The 24,763-nt window shown below is 48.8% G+C and overlaps 1 protein-coding gene across 2 annotated transcripts in view; it reads left to right on the forward strand.

Annotated features, from left to right (window-relative positions):
* The first annotated feature begins 166 nt into the window (after nucleotides 1-166).
* stk39 (serine threonine kinase 39) overlaps nucleotides 167-24,763 on the forward strand; it is a 28,251-nt gene continuing 3,654 nt past the window's right edge. The window contains exons 1-17 of one of the 2 annotated variants that reach the window (XM_029247383.1): nucleotides 167-541; nucleotides 3,204-3,316; nucleotides 3,763-3,871; nucleotides 4,271-4,412; nucleotides 4,944-4,999; nucleotides 7,591-7,700; nucleotides 7,789-7,890; nucleotides 7,994-8,127; nucleotides 8,776-8,824; nucleotides 8,920-8,985; nucleotides 11,675-11,797; nucleotides 12,144-12,173; nucleotides 12,808-12,864; nucleotides 13,619-13,686; nucleotides 21,872-21,924; nucleotides 22,490-22,558; nucleotides 22,777-22,841. In XM_029247383.1, the coding sequence (XP_029103216.1) occupies nucleotides 175-541; nucleotides 3,204-3,316; nucleotides 3,763-3,871; nucleotides 4,271-4,412; nucleotides 4,944-4,999; nucleotides 7,591-7,700; nucleotides 7,789-7,890; nucleotides 7,994-8,127; nucleotides 8,776-8,824; nucleotides 8,920-8,985; nucleotides 11,675-11,797; nucleotides 12,144-12,173; nucleotides 12,808-12,864; nucleotides 13,619-13,686; nucleotides 21,872-21,924; nucleotides 22,490-22,558; nucleotides 22,777-22,841 (1,713 nt within the window). In that variant the 5' untranslated portion in view covers nucleotides 167-174. Of the gene's footprint in view, nucleotides 549-3,203; nucleotides 3,317-3,762; nucleotides 3,872-4,270; nucleotides 4,413-4,943; nucleotides 5,000-7,590; nucleotides 7,701-7,788; nucleotides 7,891-7,993; nucleotides 8,128-8,775; nucleotides 8,825-8,919; nucleotides 8,986-11,674; nucleotides 11,798-12,143; nucleotides 12,174-12,807; nucleotides 12,865-13,618; nucleotides 13,687-21,871; nucleotides 21,925-22,489; nucleotides 22,559-22,776; nucleotides 22,842-24,763 lie in introns of both variants that reach the window. The other variant, XM_018728865.2, reaches the window with a different exon arrangement.

Consider the following 24,763-nt stretch of genomic DNA (forward strand, 5'->3'; position numbering starts at 1 on the left):
ATTATAATTAGTTTCAAGAATTTATTATTTCTTATAATGTACTCCGATTATTATTGTTGTTGTTGTTGTTGTTGTTATTCTTAACGATTATTGATTCGTTAAGTCACACGGAGAGTCGCGGCACACGCGTTCACGGGCACGCCGTGCACGCTTCGCGGGAGTGCGCGCGCGGTGATGCTCGTGACGTGGCCGCGTGGCTGCGCGGCTGCGCTCGCTCTCCGGATGTTTTCACTGCGGGCGGTAGTGATCCCTTCCACGGTCCTTGACAGCTACCCACCCACCGACCCACACGCACGTACACACACACAGACACACACTCGCGCTCAAAGAGAGAGAGAGAGAGTGAGAGAGAGAGAGACAGAGAGAGAGAGAGAGAGAGAGAGAGAGAGAGAGAGAGAGAGAGCCGGCACCCGGCGGCAGCATCATGGCGGAGCACGGCGGATCTCCGCTCCAGGGACAGGCAGGGCACGGGCAGAGCTCGCAGCCGGCGCCCTGCACCACCAGCTGGCCCATCAGCAGAGAGGCGTACGAGCTGCAGGAGGTGATCGGTCAGTCAGTGTGTGTGTTTACGTATACTTTGTGTATGTGTGTGTGTGTGAGTGAGCGTGCGTGTGTGTGGCCTGTCCGGGCTGTGCCTGTGGTGTGCGCGAGGCGAGGGCCTACCGGCTTTTTTTTTTTTCTTTTTTTGCTCGTGTCATTTGGCGGCCGCGGCGCCTCGCAGCATCCACGGTAGGTACCAGCAGCAGCACCACGGCACGGCAACACTGGTAACACACTGACTGGTAACATACACACACACACAGCCGCGCCAGTAACGGTACTGACTGGTTACAGCGCCAGTACGATGACGGTAACGCAACGAGCGCGTAACTAACGGTAAGTAGCGGTAACACTGCGCTCTCACGCGCCGAGTCTCCCGCTGATCGTCCCGCCGTGGAGCTGTCACTGCACCAGTCAGTGTGCGCGCGCGCGTGTGTTTGTATCATCATGTGTATGTGTTTGTATGTGTGTGTGTGTGTGTGTGTGTGTGATGCTCGGCGGCGGCGGCACGTGTCCAGCTGCGCGAGGAGGCTGGACAGTAACAGTTCCCCCATAAAACAGTACATTCGAACACGTTCTGGACGGTTTAAATGCGGTCGAGTGTCCGGTCCAGGAGGAGTATGAGCGGCGGGGCCCGCAGCCCGAAGCCCGGGAAGTTGCACATTCTGAGCGGTTCCCAGTGCCTCTCGGTGTCTGTGTCACCGTCCCTGAGATTATTACAAACAGTTATTAACACGCTTACTTTAGTGTCACTAATATGTGCCTGGTAAAAACGACGACGTTTGTGTTTTCACCGATTTTTACTGCCGCAGCCGACGAGTCCTCCTCACCTCAGTTCATTGAAAATGCGGAACCAGTTGGTATCGCTCGACATTCGTCCGATTTTCAAGCTCGCGCTTTAAATTTATATATAATAATAACAGTCAGTGTTGCTGTTTTCTGGCCTCTTCGTCATTATATATAAATGTCGCTTTTGAAACAATTCCTATATCAGTGACACACAGCCGTGTCGTACTTTTTTTTTTTTTTTTTTTTTTCCCCGACACTCACTGGTCACATTGCTGTCACTGGCCCGGTGACAGTGTAAAGTCATCGCGGGGAGATAGTGGGAAGAATCATGGGGGTAGGGTTTGTGTACAGTAAAACACTGTGGTAAAAATGTGAGTAGAAACACCCCCCCCCTCCGTATCACCGAACACATCCTCTAACGGCACAGGATGTTTCAACGTCTTCACTCGTGACGCGCGCGGACTGCTCTTCTTCCGAGGAAAACTGCCGACACGCGTGGCGCCCCCTGCGCCCCCTACCGGCCGCGTAGCGCATCGCCTCTCCTCGCCACAGGAACGTTACATGTCAATCATATGCTGTATCTATATTATATACGTACTGTATGTGCTGCATATGTTCCAGTATACAGTAGCGCAGCAGCTAAATGCCCCGCTTAGTTCAAGTTTTATTCGTCACGTACGCAACCACACTTAGTGAAATGATTTCCAACTCTCCGTGATACAGATAAATAAGGCGATGCAAGTAAAGCAGAAATTAGAAACGTACTACAGAAATATGAGGAATACATATTGATGAAAATAGGATAGAATAAATAAGTGTAGTAAAAATATGTGGAGTCCAGTATTAAAGGTTAAATAAAAAGTGCAATGCGCGGAGAAAAAAAAAAGGTTAGGCCTGTTTTGTTGCGTTTAGAAGGTTGCTGGTTTGTATCCCACTCCTGCTGTGATATTTATTTGTTGCATTGACATTTTTTTTTCCCCCCACATTGCACTTCTTTATTTATTCAGCTGACACTCTCCAAAGTGACTTACAGTGTTGAGATGCTTACAGTGGATTGCCCATTTGTACTGCAGGGTATTTTTGGGGTAGTTTTCGGGCCGAGAGCTGAACGCTGCATTAGTTCAGCAGGAGGGAATGTCAAAACTCTGTATTTATAGTAGGAAGAGGTGGCACTGACCACTACGCCACCTACTGCCCCCACGTGCTTGATCTAGGTACTTACCCTGCCTTCATTTGGTAAGAATACCCTGCTATATAAATGGGTAAATTATTATAAAGATATATACCGAACATGGTAATTAATAATAATAATAATAATAATAATATTATTATGTGCATTTTTTGCTTTTAGACTTTAACTCGTAGGCAGGTGGCAGAGACATACCCTGTAAATAACCTTCATCGGCACAGCTTTCACCCAGAAACACGCGTGTGCTTGTTAGCCACCCCCCGGTCCGCACTCAGCACTGGTGTGTTCCCCTTCACCTCCTTATCTGTCACCCGCTGTTGGCGTGCTGTGCGGCGGGTCACGTGGCCCCTCTCTCCGAATATTGGCGCAGCGCGGAGCAGCCGATGGCTCGAGCGCGAGCTTCTGTTTTAAATGTCGACCGGCGTCTGCACATCAGGAAACTGTGTGGTGCGAGCAGCGAAATGCTCAGTCACATGTGTTCTGTGGCCTTCTTTGAGGGACCTGATAAGTACGCACCCGGTGTCCCTGCAGTGTCCCCGAGTGCCGCGTCTTGTCCCGTAGGAACTGCTTGTGGGTGTCGTGGGAAAGATGTAGGTTCAAATAAATGCAAAGCTGCTGATATTACGGTCTAAAGAGTTTTTGCAGCTGTGTAATGACGGCCCTCGCCCCCTGTGTGTGGCTGCAGGCAGCGGGGCCACGGCCGTGGTGCAGGCCGCGCTGTGCAAACCCCGGCAAGAGCGCGTGGCCATCAAGAGGATCAACCTGGAGAAGTGTCAGACCAGCATGGACGAGCTGCTGGTGAGTGGCGTGGGGGGGTGGTGCCACGGGGACCACGCCGGGGGGTCTGTTGTGAGAGCTGCCCCGATGCCCCGCAGCCCGGGATTGTTAGCGCAGGTAGAGCAGAGACCACGTTCTCTGCGCACAGCAAGAACTGCGTGGGGCGTCTGGGGCAGAGTTTGTGTTTTGCGAACAAAACGATGCACTTTAAAATGTGGGAAGTGTGAAATAATTGCTATAAAATTGTATTGTGGGAAAAATTTCCAAGAGGCTTAAATGTGAAAATGTAAAGTCTTTTAAACGGCATCCCTGGGATTCCTTTGTCTCGTTGAGCGGGTTTGCGATGAGCAAAATTGTCGATGTTTTCAATCGCTGTATCTCTGTACGTTTTGTGTATGTACTGTACAATATGTATGTCTGCCTTTGTGTTCATCCGTTCATCTAAAAACATTACTCTCTTTAAACAGAAAGAGATTCAAGCAATGAGCCAATGCAATCACCCCAACATAGTCACGTATTACACCTCTTTTGTGGTAAAAGACGAACTTTGGCTGGTGATGAAACTTCTTAGCGGAGGTAATTGTCATTAGTGTTCTGCTTACTGTGCTTCTCCAGTTTACTTGAGTAAAAAATGTTAAATGATGGAATGTATATATATAATATAGCTGTATCTGTCCTTCTAAATAATACATCTATATATTTTAAAAAGACTGCAGTATCTGAGTTAACGTAAAGGACTTGTATTTCCTGAGAATGATCCCTTTCAGCACCTCTTGTCAAATCATTGCGTTCTTAACAATATCTGAGGATAACATGTGAGATGAGGTCGCGTTGGCTATGAAGTCCAGTTTCGTGGAGCGTTCTGTGAATGTCAGTAGAGTTTGAGCCCTGTCAACAGAGATCCGAGTGTCGGTTTTGTTCCCCTGCGCCGGCGGCTGTGTCTCTTAATCCCGCCTCCCTCTACCCGTTTCCCAGGGTCAATGCTGGACATGATAAAGCACACGATCAGCCGAGGCGAGCACAAGAGCGGTGTCCTCGAAGAACCCATCATAGCGACTATTTTAAAGGAGGTCTTGGAGGGCTTGGACTACCTGCACAGGAACGGACAGATTCACAGGTACCGGGTCGTGCCCCCGGTTCGAGTGTGTGGGTTCCCCGCTCGTCAGTTCTGGAGGCCTTTCGCGTGCGCTAGTAGCCAATGTACGCTTCGTATTTATAACCATACCTACAAACCGCTTAGGTGAATAATTTTCTTTGATTTATTCTTCAGAGTAGTTCTGAATATTACCGCGTATGTGGGGGGGAAAAAGCTCAGCGTCAGTGATGCGTACGGGGGCCTAAGTGCGGGAACCGCGAATAAGGGGTGAGGTGCGAGTGGCGCTATTTTTGTTGGCGTGTGCACCGCATGCCCCGTGCAGCTGGAGGTTCTGGCTGCTGTCGAGGGCAGAGGCCGCGGCACCATGGTTACCCCCCCCCCGAGCATCATGTTTCTAATAAAAGCCCCATAAGCTAATTAATCTGTACAGCAGGAATCAATGCGGCAGCACTTTGAAGTGGAGAAGGGGCAGCAGTGTAACCTCTGTGTTTCTCTTCTGTGTGTGTGTGTGTGTGTGTGCGTGTGTGTGTGTGTGTGTGTGTATCACTCCAGGGATGTGAAAGCTGGGAACATCCTGCTGGGAGAAGATGGATCCGTGCAGATAGCAGGTGAGGGAAGGAGGATCGTCATTCAAGTTTGCCTTGGGATCCCCCCCCGCGTTCTCCGTATCGAAGCGGCGAGTGTGTTCCTGTCTCGACCGTGTCTGGCGCATTGTGTTGTTGACACTGGTCCTGTTTGCCGTCAGCCAACAGCAGGGGCTATAATCTTTTTTTTTTTGTTCTTGAAAACGCTCAGAGAGGTGTATACGTGTGGGTGTTCTCTGAAAAATCTATCTGCATAAATCGCAAAGTTCGTGTTTTTTCTAAAGCGATTTACTCTCGTCACACTCTTTCAGGAGGACTTTGAGTGGCAGCGACTCGCGATCCGTCCTTCTGCGACCCGTTTGGCTCCTTGCGGGACAAACGTCCACCAGTTGCCGCCTCTTAAAGCCTCTCCATGTCCCCTAAACGCTTTGCCGCATTTTGGAACCGCTGCCCAGTCGCCTCCCTGAATTCAGAGGCACGGATTGGTCGCTCTGTTAATGTGCATCTGTTTTTTGAATACTTTTCAAATTCTGATGACCGTTTGGAAAAGAGCGCTTCCCTCCTCCCTTGGAGTTTATTTAGGCTCATTAGCATGCGTTAGCGTTCCTCGTGGAGGCTGTGTCACCGCTGTCGCCGTGAGCGCGCCGGCGTGGGCTGCCGGTGGAGTCCGGAAGCCTTTACCGCAGCGCGAGTGGGCGTGTGGCTCAGACCGACACCACGGTACAGTCGGCGCAGAACTCGTGACGGAACAAAAGGGACACGACTCGTGTGCGTTGTACCGTGGTACAGTCCTGTACCGTGCCTGGCGGCTCTGCGTTCTGATAAGTTCATTTAGAGTAACGTGAGGGCTGCGCGGTGGTGCAGCGGGTAGTTCTTCGGGCCTAGGTTCGAATCCAGCTCGCTGTGTGTGGAGTTTGAATGTTCCCCCGGGCTTCCTCGGAGTGCTCTGGTCTCCTCCCACACCGCAAAGATATGCGTTTGAGGCGAACCGTTCTCTCTTACTTGTGTATGAATGCGTGAGCGAACGAGTGTGCGGCTACGCTGCAACACACCGGTGTCCCGTCGAGGGCGCACCCTTCTTGGCCTTATGCTCCGTGCCTCTGAGATAGGCTCCAGACTGCCGCCACCCTGAACTGGACAAGCGCTTAAGGGAAGTCTGTGGTTATATGGGTTGAAAACGGGCCCAAATGTTTTGTGTTTTTTTTTTTTTTTTTTTTTTTTTTTTAGTACAGTTTAGATAACCCTACAAGTATATAGTAATACCATGGTAAAGTACATAAGGCTCAGTGTCATGAAACAATGATGAATAATGTCTGTGGTAATTCCAGTTAATTAGCCTCAGTCACGGTACCGGTCTTCACATCATTTTGACAAACAAAACATTTATACTCTGACACTTCATATTTTAATAGATAAAACTTAATTTTAGAATATGTATCACATTTCTGTAATGCATCCAGATTAAAAATATCTATCATCAAATGTATAACAACAAATTAAATTGAAATCCCGCATGAATAATTTGAATATTATAGAAATCTCAATCCACCATAAACAGTAAATCTATTTTGAGTGAAATTATGGTTTCCGGACACATTTCCCTTTAGTTACATTTGTTTAAGTGCTTTTCTTAGTTACAGACAAGGTTTAAAATCTGATTCTTCCACGATGACTAAAGATGCAGACAAAGACAGCTGATCTTTAGTGTTTCATGCCTCGCATTATTGTAAGAGGACCTTGTTGGAAATCAGTGTTAAGGAAGCTGAAATAGAATGATCAATCATTCTGAAAGACAATGCAGGGCCTAAGATGAGCTCATAAATATTTTTACTGGATCATCGCGGCTGCAGACGCTGAGAGCAGAAATTCAAAGGGTTCTCATCGCTGTAACGGACACTTTTCTCACCTGGCTCGGCGTGAAGTTCGTGACACTTGCCCATAAATGGAAAAAAAATAATGTTTGTAAAAGTCATCGAGGTATTAGAAAAACAATTCTGAGTGTGTTTCTCAGCACTACGGCGCAGTAATAGAAAAGTGGATTATTTACGTGAACCGTAAAGTTTTTCTTGCTGCCCGAGACTCGTAGACGTCAAGCGTTTTCTCACTTCCGATACAAATTGAAAAGCAGTGCGCATGGCAGCGCTGTTAACGGAGAGTTTGTCAGATTGTGTCACGCTGTTTCGTATGAGCATCGTAACAAGCCGCGTTACCGAGGAGTGTCGCGTTTGACCGGGAACACGTGTTTATTGTAAATAGTTGGGAATTGTGGGAAAGACGTAAAATAGTTGTTCAACCGCAGTGGGGGCCGACAGGGATTATAAGGGGGTGTTGGACACTGAGATTTTCTTAACCTTCTCAAGGCAGGCGCTTAAGCAGGCTGGGAAGGCTGGCTTGAGGTGCAGGTCCTTGAGGAAAAGGGGTCCTCGGACCGAGAGCATCGTTTCGCGTCCATAACCTCCCGCTGGGTGCCAATGTTCTAATAAAGGTTCATAATGAACGCTGTCCGTGTGTCCTTCTTTGCCCTTTCGAACGCAGAGTCTATCCTTTATGTCACTATGTCAATTTCATCCAAATGCTCTACCCCAACTTAAGCGAGACACAATTTTACTTTGCAGATTTCGGCGTCAGTGCGTTCCTGTCCACCGGTGGTGATGTCACCAGGAACAAAGTGCGCAAGACTTTTGTGGGGACTCCGTGTTGGATGGCTCCCGAGGTGATGGAACAGGTGGGTCTAACCCCCCCCCCCTCCTTCCGGCACTCATTTAGCGCTCACTATGCAGTAAGAACCCCGGTGTGAACCCTGTGCTCCCCAGGTACGAGGCTATGACTTCAAAGCTGACATTTGGAGTTTTGGGATCACAGCTATTGAGCTGGCCACGGGCTCAGCGCCGTATCACAGATACCCACCGATGAAGGTGCGTGAGTCACGTGTTTGCGCGTTGCGCATACGCCCACTCGACAAACGCTGTGCCAACCTATACACGCGTACGGCATGAGTTATCTCCCCCCGGCTTTCAGGTGCTGATGCTGACCTTGCAGAACGACCCCCCCACGCTAGAGACGGGAGTGGAGGACAAGGAGATGGTGAAGAAGTATGGGAAGTCCTTTAGGAAACTCATCTCGCTGTGTCTTCAGAAGGACCCCACTAAAAGGTTTGCTCTCCTCACCCCGCCTCTGCAGCCAATGAACTTACACGGACACTTCCTTCCTGTTGCCAGAGGGGCGTTCGCCCTCTTAAGTGGTGTGGACACCAGGCCAGGGTAGAGGACTTTCACAGCTGAAAAAGCTTTAGTGTCATTAGATAAATGTGCTCTGTAAAGGGGGATCTATACATCTCTACCCAAGAAGGATTTGTACTCAGCATACAGTAATTACTGCAAATTACTATGGTCTTATAGTAGTTGTATGAAACTTCCAGGTTGGTTGAATTAATGTGCCTCACGAGCGGCTGTGATGGCAAAGCACCGTGTCAGAGCCGCGGCGCAGGGTCTACTGAAAAGTTTACACACGCGCTGGTCGCTCTCGCCGTTGCTGGTAGGAAGGACGATTCGCACTCCGGCACCGGCCCCTCGACGACGCTCGAATCGCCGGGAACGCACGTCGTCGCGGATTCGTCTGCGCCGTGCTGTCGCTCGGGCGCGAAGCCCTCGCCGCTGATCTTGTTCTATGTTTTAGTTCCACCTTGGTGATGGTCAGGGGTATGTCGTGCTTGTGCGCCATCAGGACAAAGGGAAAGAGTGTTCATGAAGCCATGCAGTCGTGCACGTGCTCATCGTCCCTTGTGTCTCTTTTTCCTTCAGGCCAACGGCAGCAGAACTTCTCAAGTGTAAATTTTTCCAGAAGGCCAAGGTATCGCTTGCTCTCCTGCCTTTAGCCTTCTAAACGCGGTAACTTCGTCTCAGCTTTTTCCACATGCTGTGCTGTTTTCCTCCCTCTGTTTTCAGAACAGGGAGTATCTGATCGAGAAGCTGCTGCAGAAGGCGCCGAACATCACCCAGCGAGCCAAGCGGGTATCGTCTCTGCACCAGCATCACACTTGTGGTTTCGCACGGTTCGCTCTGGGCGCAGGAGTGCGTGCCGCTATGGGGTAGAGGGCTCGCTCGTGCGGAAGCAACGGTCCGGCAGCCGATGCCGTTCAGAAACGTACAGCGTTTTGTGTGCGAACGTAGTCAGTCAGCTTGAGCGCCTCTTTCTCGAAGCAGACTTGCGTCAGCGACCACTTCGAGGACATGCAGTAGATAGAGGGTAATAACACTGCACCCACGCTTTAAAGCTCTGTAAATGTGCACTTAATTATCAGTGAAGAACCAGTGGTACCTCTGAAAATGTAGTGCTGTATTAAAGGGGAAATAGTTAAAAAAAAAAAACACGAATATATAAAACATACATACACACACACACACGTGCGCGCGCACATAGAAATAAACTGAAATGGCCCATATTTGCAATATGAGGTCTAATTTATTTTTTGACTGAATTTCATCTATTTCATTTCATAATTAAATATGGCCAAACAATTTTTATTATTTTTTTTCTTTCTCAGGCTAGAGACTTGTGCCTGCAGTCTATGCGTTTTAGGACATTTGTTTTGTCTAAAATGGTGGCGGAATTAAATAATCCAGTTATTTTCTCTTGCTTTGCTCTTGTTAGAGCACCAAAGATTGCGATGAACATGTGTGGGGGAGAAAAAGCTGAGTGTTTCAGTAGAATGTTCTTATTATTATGATGATGCAGTCTAATGTGTCATGAGGCTTTTGAAACAAAAAGCTAAGATTAGATTCATTAGATGACGTGCAACTGACAGCAACGTTGGGGCGATACAGATGCGGATAAAAATATTCCCTTAAACCGGGGGTTCCTTCCCAGGGTAGTCGTGACGTTCCTCCCACAAAATTTATTCCAGTTGCTTTCTCAACGGAAAAATTTCAAAAGTTTCGAATTCCTTACAGTTATGAGTTAAAATGATGAACGTTAAATGCATATCAATTCAATATACCCGCCTACCTAAAGTAGTACGTATCATTTGCCCATTGGCTAGAAATCAAACCTCTTTATCATCTTAATTATGTCTTAATTAGTTCATTGATGAAATTGAGGAAGGATGGGAGGTGTAAATATCACGTAGGGTAAAAAGCATAAGAATCCCTTCCTTAAAACTTGCAATTTTCTGCTTTTGAACACTCAGTGAGACTTTATTTTAAAGTGTTTGTGCATTTTTGAACGTTTAAAGATGAACCTCGTGGTCGCTAAATGTCCATCCTGCATGCACCCCCCCGCTCTCCTGCCCTGACCAGATTACATTGCGCCCCCCTGCTGATTTCTGCCACTCATCTGCATACTCGCTCTGCAGAACCGCGCTGGATTCCCACACTGAGATTCTTCACCAGACGATCTGCTCCCAGTTCCGCTTGCAGGGAACTCTCATAGCTCTTGCTGGCTGTTCTGGGGAGAATTTGGAAAAGTGGGAAAGTGCTGTTGTTTCCCTGGAGCTGCAGGTGAGAAGCAGCAGTTAGGGTCGGGGGTTCCGTGAGCATCACGCTGCGCTCCGCGTCAGCACAGACACGGCAGTGTGCTGCTTGCAGGACACACACACCTGCTCCTTGTCGCATGCTGCTCCTGTTGCAGGAGCTCCACCTTGGCTGTGCGTGTCGCGCGACCTTTAAATATTAGAATTACAATAAACAATAGTAATGACTAGCGAAGGCCAATAAATTTTTGTGGAGCTCTACTGATTTTCTACCCTTGAATCACTGAAAGTGGTTGTGCAGAAATGCTTGTAAAAAGCATCATTTCCATTGTCAGTGACAGTTTGTTCATAGCGCTGTGTGACCAGCAGGGGTCGCAAAAGTTCCTGTGTTTCCTCTCCTGAAAAGTCCTTTTTTATGCATTCAGCCAGTGATCAAAGATAATCATATTTCAAGAGGTTGACACTGGGGATGTGGGCTGCTGTAGTAACTCAATTTTTCTGTGATTGAAAGGTGAGGGGAACAGCACATATCTAGCAAATTATTTGCCGTGCCGCTGAGCACAGGGTTCCATTTTGACTATGTATGAAAATACTTTGAGATTCATGAACGTGGACTGCTGATCATATTGTGTTATAATGTATTATTTTTTTAGAAAATGGTTGCCCCTTTTGCAGTAATTTCGGCGTGAAGACGTTTGTTTGCGTAAATACAGTTGCTGTGGAATCGTGAAACAGTGAGGCGCACCGAGGATCAAACGCAAGAACACAAAGCCCTTCGTGTGCAGCCCAAGCTGGCATTGTGTGCTTTACATTTGCATATCCGTACCTACGGTATCCTTAATTATGGCGTGTGGGGGAAAAAAACAAAACATTTCATTTCAAGCGCATTCACTGCTGTGAAATGCGCTTTGCTGCTATGATGCACAGTCCATCTGTCCCAGTGCACTAATGCTTATGGAAATCCAGGGCAGAGCACCTCCTCGCCACATGTGCACGGCTCGCAGGTGTTGTCCGCCGAGGGAGGTTGTGTGGCTTGAGGGGGGGCTTTGGATACTTAACACAAACGCAGGGCCAGGATTACGCTGTTCCGGTTTAGACGCTGCGCGACTCCATTTTCCATTGCGTGACCGTCGTTTGCATACATACGTACAAACGTGCACACTGACACTTCGGGTATACGGTTTATTTGCCCACAACTGAGCGTTTGTGTAATCCGTGCCCTGTGCCTTCAGGTGAGGAGGGTCCCGGGTTCGAGCGGGCACCTGCACAAGACCGAGGACGGGGACTGGGAGTGGAGCGATGACGAGATGGACGAGAAGAGCGAGGAGGGCAAGGCCGCCGCCACCCAGGGCAGGGTAAACTTGATCTCATCCCACCACAGCGCACCCCACGCCACCGGTCACCTGGGAGAGAGAAAAAAGAGACAAAGAAAGATATAGAACCTCTCTGAGCGTGCATAACGTGAATGTGCCTATTGTAAGGAGCTGAAAGAGACATACTAGGGATAAATATAATGAAAGAATTGTCCGCACTCTTGATGCGGCTTGCATTTAGTCCCTCGGCCTTGTTCCCTGCTGCACGGCTGAAGATAATAGCACTCCTACGCACACTCTTCTCACCGTGGCCTTTGCCACATTCTGTTCTGCATTGTTTTCACGGGATGCCATAATCACTCTTATTGCGTCTGATTTTGCCTTTCAGTCACGGAGGGTCAGAGACCACAGCAAAGATGTAAGTCGCCGCCCTCTCCTCCCAATGACTGCGCCGTCATTACCAAGCGAGTGCCGTTGTCATGTCAGAATGTCAGAATGTCAGAATCGTCACGGTAACGTTCGGCAAACCTCACCTCTGCTTAGCAAGTCATATCGCTTTAGAACGGGAGAGGACTCAACTGCCAGGTTATTGACAGTGATTATTATTCATAATTACACATTGCGGGAGGGATAGTGGGTGCATTGTGACTGTGCTTGTGCTTTAATTTAATTATGTGAAAGAGCAGCCCGAGTATAATCGCCGCCTTGCCGGGCAGTTGTTCGAGCGCGAGTCCGGAAGTGCAAAATAAACCCGAAGCGTCCCGGCTGGGGGGCCGGCTCGTTCGGCCATCGCTCGATGAGCGTGCCGACCTTTTGCGAGGACCGGTGATGTCCCGTGGTCGCTTGGCGCACAGCTCGCGTCGGTACTTTTCCGCTCTGTGCTTCTGGTAAATATGCACGACCGAAGTCATCGTTTCGTAGCCGTCGTTATGCAGTAGTTTTCGTGCATACGCAGTTTGCTCTTCGATGCCCAAGATTGCTCATCGGCAAAATGAAAGGGTGAAAATGGGAGAGTCGGGATCTGACGTGTCGACTTTACTTCGCTTTTTCAGAATGAAGTGAACGCCAACAGCGTGCCCATCGGAGGCCTGTCCATTCAGCATCCCCAGGTGAGGGGCGCCATGACAACCGCCGCTGGTGTCTGTTCACTGACCCGGCTGTTATAAGAGCCCCGGTCCTGATCTCTCGGCGGCTTTTAGTCTGTCAGGGGCAATATAAAGTCGTTAAGAAACTACCTCCTGATACTTTGAACCGTCCAAGACCGTTCGTCTTCAAGTTAACTTCCTGGTACCAGGTGAAGCTAAGTGGAAATATTAAGTTGATTTACAAATGTAGCGCAGTGTATTTAGTGGAAATGCGCAGCATGTCCTTTCCTGTTTGCTTTCCCGCAGTTTGGCTGTGGTGCGCAGCACACGGCGGGTCCGTCGCACCTTGAAAAACTTCATCGAACCCATTCATCTACTGCCTCCAGAAATGTGCTGAGTCACATTAGATTCCCTCATAACTGCAATCTACTGAGATTTTATATGTTGACATTATATTTTTATAATGACTCTGACATTATGCCAGCGTCGGACCACTTTGTGCTCAGGATTTAATGATTCTTGTGATATCATTTGGGAAAGGAAGCCATTCGTTTTGTGGACACTTTAATAGCTTTAATTCAACAATGCCATAAGGAGTGCACAATTACAGTCATAAAAGGATGTGCAAATCCTCTCTGAATAGCAGTTTGGTGTGAAGATGGTGCTGATTAACGGAAGCGTGTGATCAGATGATCAACTGGGGGAGCTCCTCACTTGCCAAGAACCTGACCTCAGCGGGGGAACCTGTGAACCGAACTCGTTCTCTTTTACTTCCCAGGTCCAGCCCTTCGAACACACAGCGCACGGTCAAGGTCAAAGTGCTGTGAACATGGTCCTGCGGCTAAGGTGAGGAAGACCTCTCTTCGAGTAAGTCTTGTCGTTAATGTTTGCATCTCTGGCACAGAAACTAGGAGGAGCTCGGCTGCGGCGGCCCATAGCTCGGCTGGCTAATGATCGAGGTCCGCTGTTTAACAGACCGCCCCTGGTGAAAGTGGCTAAGGGGCTGTGTGGGTGGGTGGAGAGAGGCATACACTGATCCAAAATGAGCACTTCCCAGATAGTGCTGCTGCACACTGCCATTCTGACGCTGAAACTGCTTTGTCCTAATGACTGGAGTCACATTCTTGCAAAGTTAACTGTGAAAGGGATTCCATTTGAGCCAGACTTTCCAAAGATGGCTCCATCCACCTGAATTTAATGTCATTTTGAACGTTTCTGACACAGCCTTTAATTTCTTGGCCCTCGAAAAATGTATTTGGTAGCATTTCATGAATTATGGCACTCAGGAAATACTGGGCAGTAGAGAGCCACACTAAGAATGGGTGCGTTTTTCAGTTGCTGAAACGTGAGGTGTCACTCCTTGTGTGCGGAAGTACTGAGGAGCTGGCAGGCTGCGGCCAGTGATGTGTGTCTTCATCTCATTTCAGTAAGCAGTGGAGCGCCTAAACATCCTGCAGCCTGTTGCATCTCAGTGTCCCTTCAGGTTTGGGTGAAATAGAGTGGGACCATTATCTGGGCCTTGGTGCACACCAGCAGTTCTGATGTTTGGCATATCTACTGCTAGCTACACCAGGTTACTTGCAGCTACCTACTGATAATTAAAGAACTACCAAAATACATTTGAACATGCAATATCGAAAGAAAAATCATGTCAACCATTTCATTCATTCCTCTTCTTTTTCTAGATTTAGGTAAGCAGTTAAAATCCTCCCTGTGGCCTCATATTGCATGTAACGTGGTTGTGATTTCAGGAAATCACATAAGTGTTGTGTTGATGAAGAGCCAAAATGAGATGTTTAACACTCTGCCAGAGTCAGGAACGGTGGGTGTCGTCTTACTCCACTGAATTTAGGCCTGATTTGCATGCAGAGAGAGTAAACATTTGAAAGGTCTTGAGACAGTAGAGGGTGATGGGGTTTGTGAGAGAGCCCCGACTAACTTGCAAGCAAACACAGACAGGAATGGCATCTGCTGAAGGGCGGGTTCACGACATGCACCCTGGTTTTGGCAGCTTGTGGCGGGGGGGCGGGCTGGAGGGGCAGGGAAGGTCACCGAGACACCAGCTGCCTTGGGCACCGCCGCCCTCACCCTCGGAGAGTGTTCCTGTTGCAGGACGAATCTCGCGCCAGTGCTTACTTCTGGAAGAATCATCAGGTTGCTCTTTAATGTGTCGGTTGCCGTAAGATGCTAATTTTCATTAATGGTAATGTGTGAGCGTGCTTTCTCATAGCAAGACGTTTAGTCGTTATGAAGTTAATTGTGTGTTTAATTTAGGAAGGAGCAACAGTCCTGTCTGTTTTGTTGCTGTGGAAACAATTGCTGTGAAAAATGTTCCTTCTATGCATTTCAAAGTACGAGAAGCAACAGCAGTTTAGAAAGCGAAGGAACACAAGTGAGTCACGTGTCATGAATATGACCAGCATAACTTCTGTTTACGGTGAAGGCACACAAACTGGCTGAAGTGGGTGCAGTGTGTTACAGTGATTCCAGGGAGCTGGAACTGTTCGTACTACTTCCAGGTATCAGCCAGTATACCTTTTGCTTCCTTACTGCCACTTCGCATGGGGACTGTTGCATAACCAGTTGATACCATTTCCCAGGCGTGCATCTTGAAGAATACTAACTAGTGAATTAAGCAGAGAAGCTGTGGCGAGGGTGTTTGACAGCACATTACATTACATTTCGTTTACCGTGTTAATAGCCATAAACAAAGTGAGTCAAATGGTTTACGTGTTCATTCTGAAACCCAGGAAGGTACCCAGCGATCCTCCACTGGTGCGATCAAAGCTCCCCCCCCTTTGCCGATGTGCTAGTGTGTCCGATGGGGGATAAAATCAGGACTCAGCACAGCACTTTCAGTGTAGGCTACATGGGGGGGGGTCACATCCTTTGGAGAGCGCCCTTGTGATACTCGTATATCCCTGGGTCTTGTTTCCAGCTGCGACTGGTGTCTCGAGCTAGAGCCCAGTAGTGGTGTTCTACTAAAGGTGGCGTGCTGGACTGTGGTATGGCGGGGGTACACACTGCAGCAGCAGCACTGGACAGGCTCGGCTTCTTCGTGTGTGTGTGTGTGTGTGTGTGTGTGTGTGTGTGTGTGTGTGTGTGTGTGTGTGTGTGTGCGCGCTGGAGGTGGACGAGGGCTCCCTACCGCTCCGATTTCACATGACTGCCTTGTTTCAGAACAAACGGCGAGGGGGCAACACCGTTAGGGTGAGCTGCCATCAGCGGTTGGAATATGGGGAGCTGGGAGTCGGAATCGTTTGCTGTGCCGCCGGGGTCGGCTTCTCGTGAGCGTGGGGCATCACGGTAAAGGCTGAGCTGAGGATACCAGGTGTCACTGCGGTACTGTTGCCTTTTCTTGCCTCTTATTGTTCTGCAGACCGAGTGATCGTCCTGGAGTCGGTTTCATCTCTGTCCGTTCAGTCCAAGGTGTTGGATCACGTCTACTCGTATTTACAACGTATTACTTTTTTTTTTTTTTTTTTTTTTTTTAAAAACAAGCCGTAACGTTTGACTTCCAGTTTGCACGTGATCATTCGCCCCCTGCGCCGTTTCAAGAGCTGGAGTTCAGACGTGGTCGAGACACGGCAGTGAGCCGAAAAGCCGTGACGTAAGGAGCTCGCTGAGCTGAGCCGCAGCCGCTGTGTGACACCGGCACCGTGACTGCGCCACTGTACCCAGGGGTACCCCGCTCTCCTTACTCGGCTCACATTTCATTTCTACGCTGAGTCATCTCTTGTTCATTAAGCCTTGTCTCTGCTAATGTTTTTTTTTTCTTTTTTTTTTTAACCATAGCACACAATGCTCACTTTGTGGCATTTCGTTTTCACCTCAACGCTGTTGTTATGCCGATGGGACTCCGTTTGGCCACTCGTTCCTTTAGCGAATTCGGCCTTTCGAAATTAAAATACGGATTGGAGTTTGACATTAGCGGTGTATTTTGTGTCTTCGGTCTTCTTCGTGTGACCAATGAAAGGCCCCCAGCTGGACATACTAACTAGGCCCCACAGGGGGGCGCTGTATAAAAATAATAAAAGTAAAAATATGAAAAGCAGTGAAAATCATGCATTTCCTGCTCTACAGTTTGGTGTCACAAATGTGCAGGATTCTGTTTGTGTCGCTGCTCTTCCCACATGCTGAGCCCCCTCTCTGTACCTCTTTCAATCCCAGTCAAACACACGCACTTTGTTTTTCTTAATGAAATTCTGCTTGAATCAGAATTTTTTTTGATTTGTGTCGAATTTGGTGCGACAACGACCTCGCCTGACCCAGCGGTTGGGGCGGGGGGGGCTTGGCGTATTCCTAGACCGCTGCACCGCAGCTGTTTATGAAAGAGAATCCTAATTAAGGCAATTTCCCAGCGTTCATTTCCACTCCTGTACGTTTCCAGTGTTCCCTGGAGCGTGTCATCTTCTCACAGCGTGTTTGCGCTGGACTTTTACAGCGAGGCGTTTACACTGTTTACTTGTACTGAGCAGTGCAAAGCTTCTCTATAAATTATCCTACGGGCAACATAGCTTCTGCTTCAACTTCAGTTCGCTTGACATTTAGATTTTTTTTTTTGTGATGTGTGTATGTTTTAATTTATAGCTCTTCGGAATGAATTCTGAAATGGATGTCTTGCGTTTCAGAGAATTTATCCAGCACCTGAAGTTTCTCACATGCTAACATGTAAATTAGAGACATGCTGCACTGAGTCCGTTGGATAAATGTGCCGTGTACAAATTCATCTCGATGACCAGGCTGTCTTGTTGAAGTGCAGCATTTCCCTGATGGATAACGGTGGTGGTACTGCTCACGCCGGACATAGACTGCGGCCTAGGAGAACCCCTGGGTGGTGGTGGTGGTGGTGGTGGTGATCGATGGCCCAGTGCGGCTCATCGGTTCGTAATCCTACGCGGCTTATTTCTCCGTTAACTGGCCACCGGGCCTACGCGCCGGGGGAGGTGGAGCGAGGTGACCGCACATTGGACATCGTGTCTCTGACACACACACACACACACAACTCTCTCTCGAAGTTTCTCTGCTGTGCGATGAGTTCTTCAGGACTGTGCTGTCTTGAGGTTAGACAGGCTTCCCCATCCCTCACAAACGCAAAATCTCTCTCGTATACGTACGTTCTTTGCGTGACCCGTGTGTTGTCGGCGTATCACTAATTACCACATTTGAAATCACTGCCTTACAGGCCATACATTTTTTTTTTATTAGGTGTCAGTTTCACTGCTTGGTGTTTTACTGGAGCAACTTACGCAACTCAACAGCATGTGGAAGGATGCGAGAGAGAACTTCCTTCTGAGGGATTTGACCCAACATCACATCAGTCACGTTTTCAGATTCTTCACAGCAGCGGTGTCCGTGATGTCGTTTGAGAGTTCCAGCGCTGAGGGAAACGGTGAAGTTTAATATAGTGCGGTATTAAGGTGGCTACAATGAAACCACTCACCTTTTCCATAAGACATCTTTAATAGGACCGTTATCCCTTTCGGTTTGCGCGGTCCGTCTCAATCCACTTACTTCCTGCGACATGCCGCGAGAGGCTTTCCAAGCATCTGCTGCAGCGACATGGGAAGTAAACTGGCAGACTGGAGCGAGGGCTCAGGTCCGAGACACGGATTACCGTGGCTACGGTACGCAGCCCTGACAGGGGCGTAATTTTCCTCCACGTATGCCATCGGCAGCTGCTGACGCTGGGATGGCGTTTGTCCTCACGTGCACTCGGCAAGCTTAAGCACAGCTCGTGGGAGGAGTCCGATGAGCCGCCGGATTTATCCTTCCAGACAAATCTGCTCTAGAAACTGAGATGATCTCATTCCACATTACACCAGCGATCTTGGCGAGGCCTCTAGCGAATGCATTCGGGCCTGCTGTCACCAAGGGCCACGGCCGACCGGAGAGTAGGGGCCCCGATCCATGTCCCCATCGCTTCCCTCCAGGCTGAGTGACAGCTGACAGGACACCCTGTCTCGTACACCTTTACACACACACACACACACACACACACACACACACACACACAACGGTGACGGATGCTGTGAGCAGAGGCTAATTGCAGCTCCTGAGCGGAATGCACACGCGATCGTTGGCTCCCCCCATCAGGAGTGTGTTCCTTTTGAGGAAACCTGTGCACCCCCTCCTACAACCTGATGTTTGCCGCAACATTGTAGCTCATAAAGGAGCACCAGGCTGCTTGGAAAGACATCGCTCTCCCATCAGGAGCGATGCGTATGATGGCTAAACCGTGAGAGGCATGACGTTTTTCCAGCGACATCGCTCATATGGGTTTACGAGGATTCGTTTGGTGGAGAGGGGCATGCTGGGAATAGCATGGGTATCAGTCAGCAAGTCCAGCACAACATGACAGTTTGCGGAAGTTAGTTTATTTTTCTGTGCGCTTGTTGTTTTTCCTGGTCACCGATTGCTGGTATGACCTGTGCGACAGACAACATCCTGGGGTTTAGGTTTGCGTCCCCCCCCCCCCCCCCCTTTTCCCTCCTTGATTCTGCTGCTGGGAATACTGGGATGTGTTGTTTGTGCTGGATTGCCCTTCCACAGCAGCCGTCGCTTCCCTTTGAATCCTCATCAGGATTCCGTCTCGCACCCGCTCGTCTTTTGTACGTCGCGCCGGGCGCAGAATTAGTCTGCATTTGTCAGTCGGCCGAGTGTAAAAACCGCGGCAGTTTGTTTATTTGTGTTGTTTTATTCTCCTTAGCCAAATACAAAGTCTCGGAGAGACAGAGGGAGGCTTCAGGGGAGGGGGGGGTAGCGTTGTCAAAAACGGCATTAGCCCTTTCCATTTTACTGAGGTTGCATCGCCTCGCACCGTATTGGGAAATAAAGCATCGTTTGAAAGTGCCTTGCGCTGCTTTGGAAGCCATCCGAATGTGTAATGTTTTCCGGCACAAACCCTGAAAGAAGAATTAAATATGTAGATGGACACCTGTTGATCAGCATTTCATGGCACAGAACGGTGTTTTATTGATGAGGCGAGGCGAACGCGGAGGCTGGGTGGGTCTCCGCCCGATGACTGCTGACTCGTCGGGAAGAATGAAGGCCGGGAGCCAAGGAAACCTCCACGCACTTAGCCCGGTTCGACCCGAAAGCCTGCTTTGACTGTGTTCCTGAGCAACGAACCCACCTTCACACACCATGTAGCTTGCAGACCGCACACCCCGTTGTGTGGATCGGTTTCCACGGCAGAAGCGGTGCAGCAAATGAAAGTGTTGCCCAGCCAGCACTTTTACTGAAAGCGACTGTAGATCATTCATGTGTAAAGGAGCGATAGTTTACCTGCGGCACGTCGTGTACGAGTTAAGGACACGGGCTTCCCATCTCTGGGTCACTAGTGTAAATCCTCCTGCTGCCATTGATCAAGATACCTGAAAGTCAGCGACAAACCACACACACGCAGAGTCCGCAACCGCCTGTCCAAAGTGGGGTCGTGGCAAGCCGGAGCACCCGGCAACACAGGGCGCAAGGCCAAAGGGGGGAGGGGACACACCCTGGACGGGACGCCAGTCCGCCACAAGGCGCCCCGAGCAGGGCTCAAACCCCAGACCCGCCACACAGCGGGTACTGGCCGAAACCCGCTGTGCCCCTTCGCCCCCAGCAACAAACCAGCTGCAGTAAGATATTAAATGAGTCCCAAGGACATTTTACTGTCATTTACTCCACTGTAGGTTGCTTAGGCAACAATTTTGCATAGTTAGCGAAGCAAAGTCAAGTTCTTTGCGTGCAGCCTTCGGTAGATGTGAACCCGGTCTCATCTAGTCTCATATTGATCGACTGCAGCGTTTCGCTAGGTGTTTGCCTTTAAATATTGGTGTCTTCTGAGGATTTGGAAGCCTGGTACCAGGATAGGTGGCAATTACAGGTCTCCATCTTCCTTAGGACAGTTCTCTTCATTTCACGTACCCAGAAAAGGCAGGGTACCACGCTGCGAAAGGCAGCAAAAGGCTCCGAGGCCAAATTACAGCACTCGAGGACCGAGGTACATTTGCGGTTAAAATCACCCTGTGCGCTGTTATATTTAAGGCCGTGCCCGACCGACACAGGAACCAGACTCCGCCGCTCACCCTGAGCGATAAATGACCCAAGTCTGTTTCCAGTCTAATCTAACTGCTATTATCGCCGCTGCCAGGAGAGGAGAAAGAAGGTGGACTGAGGCACTGGGAACACTTAGGTCACAGTCATTTCCTTGACGCATGCATCTAATCTGCGTATTTCCATCAGTTAATGCGGTGTCCCTGCCAGCGATGCATTTTACAGTTGGGTCTGTGCAGCAATGTAGATCTTTGGTGAACACAAAGACTTCTGTGGGACCTTTGTGCTGCTAAGATGAGCTACAGGCCTTTCCTTCTATCCTGCTCAAGAAAATACAGAGCAAAGCAAGGGTACAGGTCGGAGCAAGGCACACAAAAACGTTACTGTCTGCCGTAAATATGAGCCTGCTTCCTGATCCTTGGAGGACATGTCAGATGATGGGTGAGGCCTTTTCATGCTGGGAAACAGGTGGATGCAGCTCCCGTTTAAAATGTGAATTTATTGTACAACAATCTCGGAATCCTTCCTCTACATACTCGTCTTTTGTCACGCTTCTGACACCAAGCCTGATTTATGGATCCCTTCCGAATAACATTCATCTGTTATCTACGACAGACAATTTTTCATAGCGATGTATCTGCTGTATTGGTCTGTATATAACAGGAAGCAATAGACTATGAATATTATTAATCAAAACTGTACTGTTAACAATTTTTTTTTTTCTTGAAGGGGATTTCTAGTGGGTTTTTTGTTCTGAAGATACAAGACACGTGCAAAAATGTCTACAGCGGGTTGTGGTGGTAATCCTTAAAACATTTTTAACGTGCCAAACTGATGCAGGAGGTTAAGGGCTGGGGTCAGGACTTGTGAACTCACTTGATGAGATGAAGCAAATGAGGTAGACCTTGACATACCGGAGTTGACGGTGTGTGGAGAGAATGACATTGCTGTACCAGACACGTTGACACAATATTTTCCCTTCAACTCCTAGGAATGCAAGGAAGGAGCTGAATGACATACGGTTTGAATTTACTCCAGGTCGAGGTAAGGTAAACTCTCCGACAGTCACTTCAAATGTTATTCTTGTGTATCTTGCAGTACTGGAACTGACAGTGTGTAAAGACAATGAGTTTGCTGTGCTGGAGTTGACAAGATGTGAAGTGAATTACCTTTTTGCACTGGACGTCGACAGCATATAGTGTGGACGACCTTGTGCTACCGGAGCTGACGGCATGTGACGCGAATGACTTTCGCTGTATCGGAGTTGACGGTGTGTGGTGCGAATGACCTTGTTTCACAGGAGCTCAGCGGTGTATGGTGTGAATGAGAACAGCACAGAAGCCTTTTTTATTGCCCTGTCATCTTTGCATTTGCAAATGGGGAAATAAGTGTTCACCTTGCATACTCACTGGAACTGACACTATGTGATGTGAATGACTTTGCTGTAGCAGAGTTCTACAGTGGGGGGTGAGAATGACTTTGCTGCGCTGGAGCTGACGGTGTGCGGTGTGAATGAATGAGCTGGCGCGATGCTATGTATAGAGCACATGCGCCTGCTGTGTTGGACGCTCAGCGTTGCCACACCTCTCTGGGCAATTTTCCCCTGCAGACACAGCAGACGGCGTCTCCCAGGAGCTCTTCTCCGCAGGACTCGTCCAAGGACACGACGTTGTTATTGGTAACGTCATCCTTCGCTCGTTCTAGCAATTGATACTGCGGTGTCTTCACACAGATGTGTTTTAGATGAAATGCCTCCGCTGGTAGTTTCTCACTATCGGCGCCCTGAGAAACAGAGGGCCGGTATATCAACGCCGTTTTGGAGCTAGTTTCCGTCCGTCTCCTTCGTGTTTCTTTGTGCGTGACATGTGAGAAAAGTCTGTATATGTGATGTTTCAGTTGCTGCTAACCTTCAGAAGATTGTGGACGATCCAGTTACCTACAAAGTGTTGACCTTTAAGCTGGTGAGTACCCATATAGTGAATGTCATAATGATGGAGCTCCTACTGGTTCTCTGAAGACGGGTACTGCAGATGGAGCGCATGCTCTCTCATTAACTCTGCACGCATCCCACCAGAGTGAGGGAAGATCCTCAGCTCGCCATCATGAACACTGCTAAAAACACTGAGGGGGGGAAAAAGGCTTTACTGCTTCTCAATACTTTCTGTCACATCGGGAGCGCGACAGCATGGTTTTCCCCCAGCGCTTTATAAATTGACACCATCAGGGCGACGACTTTAGAAAACAAGTGGCAGTTACTTTACCGCTGGATAAATAGACAAATTAAATGAAGTGAAGCTGGGGGAATTTCGGATTTGCAGCTGGAAGTCACCGGAAGCCACCCTTCCATTTGCAGTTCTCGGTTTGCTAAAATAATGCTTCACTTTGGATAAAAACCAAAACGGGATGCGTGACACAGTTTCAGAAATGCTCTTAGAACTTTCTATGAACTAAAGACATTCTTCTTTGGGAGCAAATTTTTCCATTATTCATTTTCTCAGAAAAGCTGAAATGGTGTCGTAAGGCCCGCGCTCGCAGTGGTAGCCGTACGTAGCAATCGTCAAGACGCGTTCATGTATGATCACTTTTACGCTTACGTTAAAAAAAACACCTATATGTAGTTACCACTGTGAGTGCTGGCCTTAACACATTATTTCAGCAAATTCTTGCTTTCCATCTAAAGAGTAAGAAAGGTAGCAGATAGAGATATAAAGAAGTCTCTATCAAGAAAACATTTTTCCACTCGAGCAAGTGTTTGCTTTCCATCTAAATAAAGAGCAATATCATAATTAAAGATAATGCATGGTACATGGTTAATCACCTCCCTTCTGTGCACTGTTATCATTTATTTCTGAAATGTCTCCGATTCATCAGTGCAGGCGCAGTGAGCTGGAACCTTCCTTCTTGAGACCAGGGGGTGCTCAGAGGCCGGATCGCTGTCTGATGACAAAAAGTAAAAAAAAAAAGTCTCAGCACACGGCTCCATGGCCCTGCGGCTTTGCTGACCGCGCAGGCGCAGCATAGTCAGTACAGCGCTATTCAAAGGGTTCGTTGCTCACAGCGTTCAGCACGGGAACAAGGCGTGCGGAACCCAGCCTGAGGATAAGGAGAGATGTTTATGTCTGTTCATGCGTGAAAAGAAGAGTGCCTTACATCAGGGGCATCGATTCAGATCTAACTCTCCTCTGCATTTTAATGTCAGCATTATTCACCCACAGATACTTTAATTGGGGAGGAAGTGAGTGGAGTGACTGCTGAAAATGAGCCATGTGAAAGCCAGACCAGTCCGGGCGGCCCTAATGTATCTGGCTCTGTGGAAGTCATGCCGTTACGCTGGCGCTGTCCTTCAAGAGAATAAAAGATGGTTCAAAATAAGCTCCCGTGCACAGAAGTACTGTGACACAATACCCCAGTGGGTCTGACCTGATGTTAACAGCACAGCAGCTTTTTTATTGCCCTGTCATCTTCATATTTGCAAATGGGGAAATAAGCGTTCACCTTGCATAGTCACCGAAAGGGCAAATCGCAGCGAGCTCCGCTCCAACGGCGTAGGATGGGTTCCCGCTGCGGCCAGGGGCACAGCCTGGTGTACCGTGGCATCGCTCCGCCACCCGAACGGTGAGGAACGGAGTCGCGCCGTTTGCCTGTAGGCTGCTGCCGCAGTCGACCGCTCGCCAGGACGGCAGGACTCTCGACACCGGGGACAGCAGTGAGTCGCACTGCACCCCCTCTGGGGGGAAATCGGCCTGAAAAAGAGTTATCGACCTCCTTTCAGGGACCACTCCAGCCAATCTGGGTACCTTTTACCAGTAATAGACGTTCTCTGTGAGCCGGAACCATGGCTTAATTAGGTCAGAAGGCGACCACAATTAAGCTTTCACCTCTG

This window comes from Scleropages formosus, chromosome 21, assembly GCF_900964775.1.
Source record: "Scleropages formosus chromosome 21, fSclFor1.1, whole genome shotgun sequence".
Taxonomy (NCBI): domain Eukaryota; kingdom Metazoa; phylum Chordata; class Actinopteri; order Osteoglossiformes; family Osteoglossidae; genus Scleropages; species Scleropages formosus.